This window comes from Antrostomus carolinensis, unplaced genomic scaffold (assembly GCF_000700745.2).
Source record: "Antrostomus carolinensis isolate BGI_N321 unplaced genomic scaffold, ASM70074v2 scaffold16370, whole genome shotgun sequence".
In the NCBI taxonomy this organism is placed as follows: domain Eukaryota; kingdom Metazoa; phylum Chordata; class Aves; order Caprimulgiformes; family Caprimulgidae; genus Antrostomus; species Antrostomus carolinensis.
In genome coordinates this window covers 7,400-12,269 of record NW_010289217.1, presented here as the reverse complement: position 1 = coordinate 12,269, position 4,870 = coordinate 7,400, and the positions used below count along the sequence as shown (strand labels likewise).

At 42.3% G+C, this 4,870-nt stretch overlaps 1 protein-coding gene across 1 annotated transcript; it reads left to right on the top strand.

Moving 5' to 3' along the window:
- Positions 1-65: 65 nt before the first annotated feature.
- On the top strand, positions 66-4,572 carry SLC35E3 (solute carrier family 35 member E3). Its single transcript, XM_010169535.1, has 4 exons — positions 66-190; positions 2,289-2,447; positions 3,579-3,661; positions 4,129-4,572. Exons 1-4 carry the CDS (start codon positions 143-145, stop codon positions 4,313-4,315), a joined length of 477 nt encoding a protein of 158 aa, XP_010167837.1. The 5' UTR covers positions 66-142; the 3' UTR covers positions 4,316-4,572.
- Positions 4,573-4,870: the final 298 nt, after the last annotated feature.

The following is a 4,870-nucleotide window of genomic DNA, read 5'->3' as shown; positions in this document are numbered from 1 at the left end:
CCCTCCCTCCGCCCGCCCGGCCTGAGGCGACGCCGATGGGCAACGACCCGGCCTCAGACCCCTCTCTGCACCTCCACAGGTCCCCATCACCCTGGGCGTCTTCCTCAACTCCTACTACGACGTGAAGTTCAGCGTCCTCGGGATGGTGTTCGCCACCTTGGGCGTCCTGGTGACCTCCCTCTACCAAGTGGTGGGTAATGGTGGGGAGAGGGTTGGGAGGAGGAGGAGGGTGGGAGTGTGGTGGTGGTTGGTCTTTAAGCTGCTGTCTCTCAGGTTAGATCGCCTTTGCAGAGCGCTCTGGCCTCCTGGAAACGCCCCATACTCCGTTATTTATTTATTTAACTACAAGATGTGATTGTCCACCACAACTCTTGGCAAATTGTTTAAGGAATTGCTCGTCCTTGCTGCTAGATGTTGGAGTGTCATCTTTAACGCTGTTGTGAGCATATCTGCAAGGAATAAAGATCATTCTATTGCTAGAACTCCCATTTCTCTGGAGAGCACAGGTTTTCTCCTTGCTGAAGCAAGTGCCTTGCGTTTGAGCCTTTCCCTAGAAAGGACATTTTCTAGTCCTTCAGTTCATCCCATAGTTTATCCTTGAGCTGTTGACATTTTATCAGCATCCTTCTTCAATTTTGACTATACACAGTCTAAGCAGAATTTTTGTAGAGGGTGCATTAATATATATGCACAGTGTATACACAATAAAACTTTTCTGGCTAATTATGGTTGAAAATATAGATATGCCCAAAGACTGCCTTAGCCCTTTCCGTTGTAACATCGTACTAACAGCTCACAACCAGTTCATTATCAGCCATGACTGTAAAAGCCTCCCAGATTAGAGCCTCCTGTCACGCTGATGTATTAGTCATCATCAATTTAAACATGAATTTCTTTGTAACAGAGGTACTGTACCTCCAAAAGAAGTGAGCTGTTTTGACCGGTAGTGTGCAAGATGATAAACAATGCTCTCTTGTCCTGTTTCGGGGCAGGAGGAGGAGACAGATGCTGCCTAATAACCTTAAGTGGTGGGGTGTGTGTACTGGAGAAATTATAGTATCTGAGTGAAATTATTCTGTAATTTAAAACAAAACCAAACCTTAGCCAATTTATGTGCTGGAATCCATGTTACCAATTAATATGATTTATGAGGTGTTAAAGTAAACGTCAGTCTTCAGTACGATGCAAAGATGCATCTTTTTGCCTGTAACATCTGTCTTCATAAACATAGATAACTAATGTTGTCTTTTAAAGCATGCTACATTGAAAATCCAAGTTACAGTCAATTATAGTTGGACCAGTTAGAACATGGACCAGTTGGACCAGTTAGAACAAGCCCAGAGAAGGGCCACCAGGATGATCCAAGGGCTGGAGCACCTCTCCTATGAGGACAGGCTGAGGGAGTTGGGGCTGTTCAGCCTGGAAAAGAGAAGGCTCTGGGGAGATCTTATAGCAGCCTTCCAGTACCTGAAGGGGGCCTACAAGAAAGCTGGGGAGGGACTTTTCATAAGGGCAACTAATGACAAGACAAGGGGAAATGGCTTTAAACTGGAAGAGGGTAGGTTTAGATTAGATATTAGGAAGAAGTTCTTCACTGTAAGGGTGGTCAGACACTGGAACAGGTTGCCCAAGGAAGTTGTGGCTGCCCCCTCCCTGGAAGTGTTTAAGGCCAGGCTGGATGAGGCTTTGAGCACCTGGTCTAGTGGAAGGTGTCCCTGCTGATGGCAGGGGGGTTGGAACTAGATGATCTTTAAGGTCCCTTCCAACCCAAACCATTCTATGATTCTATGATAGTCAATACTGAAATTACATGCAGTAAACTGGCAAAAGAAGGCCAAACGCTTACTGGTTTTGTTAGCTTGTGTGTGGAGGAAAATGAGAAGAAAGGAGCAAAAGCACATGTTTGCTTAGGCAAAGTTGCTCTGCTCCATTTTAGACAGAATCTGGAATTTGTCTTAAGAATAAAAGGGAGCTGGCATTTTCTTCCCAGCTTTGCTACTTTTTTGTTCTTTTTCAGGTGTTACACTTTACCCTCAGGCTATGGCAAAAGGAAGGTTTAGGCACTCAGGGTTTTGGGTTTTTTTTTGCTTCCCCTGTATACGATTTTCTCTTCACATAGCTTATGTGCTCACAAGAGACAAACGCACGGGCCTCCAGTCAACAGTCTGTTAATGTAGCATTGTTCATGTGAGACTCCCTCTGTATTAGTAGCCAGTTGGCTTTTGCTCAGTTTTGAATTTATGTTTTTTCTTTTCTTCGTCTTTAACAGCTTTCTCTTTTGGTTTTAGTGGGTAGGAGCTAAGCAACATGAGTTGCAGGTAAACTCTATGCAGTTGCTGTACTATCAGGCACCGATGTCCTCAGCTATGTTGTTGTTCATCATACCCTTCTTTGAGCCAGTCTTTGGAGAAGGGGGAATATTTGGGCCCTGGACACTTTCTGCTGTGGTAAGGCTTGTATTGACTTTATTTAAATATATAATCACTATTGATATAATTCAATTTGACAAACTGATTGTAGTTTCTTCGTGAAACAGATTTTTGTGCCGTCATTGCTGATGATGAGGTGAGAGGGGCATGCGCAAGAGAAGGAAAAAAAAAGCACACCTTGTTGTGTCTGCCCCGCTTCCTCCTAGAGGAGTCTGTCTGTCAATGGATTTACCTCCTTATTGTTGTTTCTGTTTAGAGGGCATCTGAACAACAGGAAAATCTGACAAAATCCAGAAGCTTCCCCTACTGTATTAAATTAAAAATATGTAAGTGCCCTAGTTCCAGGTCTTACTGTCCACGCAGGAAAGAGATAAGCATGCTCACTTTTGACACTCTCAACTCCTCTTCTGTGGAAGGATGTCAATATTGGTTGTTCTCTAGAACTGCTAGTTTATTTCCACCTAGAAGGGTATAATAGCTCTCTTTATCCTTCTGTCCAAAAAAGAGCCAGTGGCATATTCTTACCACTGCAGTCACGGTGCTCAGTGATGGGTCGCTCCTTGTAGCGCTGCAGTTTATGAATGGAATAGCAAGTATTCACAATAATAAAATTGCATATTTTTCTAAAATCGTTTTTGTTGCAGCCATAAATAAGATTTTGTCTCAAAGGTAAAGAATACAACCTTTAGGTGTACGAGTAGCCAGATTTTCCAAATCACTCTCAAAGGTTCCCTGAGAGTAAAGGAGAAAAGGCTTGTGGTTACATCAGTATATATTCACGGACATCATACCCTGAGCTACTTAAACACATCACCAGTGTCTGTACTGAGCTGAAGCTGTTCCTATTTTTGTTCTCCATATGTTTTTCTTGCCTGATATTTTGCATTTGAAACTAAAGGAACAGGCTACCCTGGGAAGTTGTGGAGTCTCCTTCTCTGGAGACATTCAAGACCCACCTGGATGCTTTCCTGTGTAATTTCGTTTAGGTTCCTGCTCCGGCAGGGGGATTGGACTAGGTGATCTTTTGAGGTCCCTTCCAATGCCTGACATTCTGTGATTCTGTGAAAGGAAACTAAATGAATAACCTGGAATGTATCTACAAATGGCCAGAAGCATGTCAGATTACTGACTGTGTCCGTTAATCCACAGATAATGGTACTGCTGTCTGGAATAATAGCCTTCATGGTAAACTTGTCCATTTACTGGATCATTGGAAATACGTCACCTGTCACGTATCCTTTGTAACATTAGTTGTTTTTCCTGTTTCCAGATGAATTACGTTAGCATTCAGTTGGGCTGATTTATTGTGGGAAAATTATTTGGTAACCTGCCTGTTTTATCTTAAATTGTGAAGCTGGAAAAGCACGTTCATGTTTGAGTGCATTTCGTTTTGTTGTTCGGGGTTTGCACGGATGATGGCGGTTAACTTACTGACGTAACCTTCCTACCTATAAAGAATATTTACCCACACTTGGTCTACTTTGAGGAAGTGTTGGCATGTCAGTTGGTTTCTAGTGTACAGTAGGTGAAAGGCTTTAGGTGGAGGTTGATTCTCATAGCCGCGGAGATGCGGGGAAGTTGCATGAGTTGAAGTCAGTGTGACATACCATTGCATGCTTCCGATGTAATGAAGTTTCCAGGTGTTTCTGTTTGCAAATAATAACACCCATATTTGCTATTATCCTTAACAGATGTCTAGGTATAACATGTTTGGACATTTCAAGTTCTGCATCACCCTCCTGGGAGGGTGCCTCTTGTTTAAGGATCCACTGTCTGTTAATCAAGGCCTCGGAATTCTGTGCACGTTGTTGGGCATTTTAGCTTACACCCACTTCAAGCTTAACGAGCAGGAAAGCAGTAAGAGTAAATTGGTTCAGCGTCCATAAAGCAAGGATATCTGGAAATTAAAAATATTTTGGGAAAACAAGTATTTAAATATGCATTGATTCTAGAATGCACAGAATTGCCTCGTTCATTTAGATCTGTGGTTTTAGTTTAACCACCAGGATCATTATTCTGTAACTAAACCAAACAAACTGAATTATGTAGAATACCGGGGTTTTGCCATCTCAGTCCGTCCTATCATTTTAATTAAATTTAAATGGTAACTTAGACAAAGGCATACTCAAATTGCTGTGGAAATTGTACTTGAAGTAATTATAATTTTTGCATACCAAATGAGATCATGATGGCTACAGTTATAATAGAGAAAGAGAGAAAGAAAAGTAATCTTGTCTTTGTGATCATGACAGTATTACGGCTGTGAAGAAACTTGGAGGCACTTTTATGCAGATGTTCTGGTACGTAGTGATGCTTCCTCCTTTTTGTCTGGTGAACGATGAAGAGGAAACATACTTTGTTCAGTGGTTTTAAAAAGGGCCACCAAGCTCAGTCCTACTTCTTGGGTGGTTTCTTATGTGTGTTTGGCTTCAACACATTGA

What these genes read in the sequence shown, in the direction of transcription:
- SLC35E3 (XM_010169535.1), top strand. Translation starts at nt 143, where the DNA reads ATGGTGTTCGCCACCTTGGGCGTCCTGGTGACCTCCCTCTACCAAGTG. An exon ending in TGACCTCCCTCTACCAAGTG is followed by an intron (nt 191 to 2,288) that starts GTGGGTAATGGT and finishes TTTTGGTTTTAG; the next exon opens with TGGGTAGGAGCTAAGCAACA. An exon ending in CCTGGACACTTTCTGCTGTG is followed by an intron (nt 2,448 to 3,578) that starts GTAAGGCTTGTA and finishes GTTAATCCACAG; the next exon opens with ATAATGGTACTGCTGTCTGG.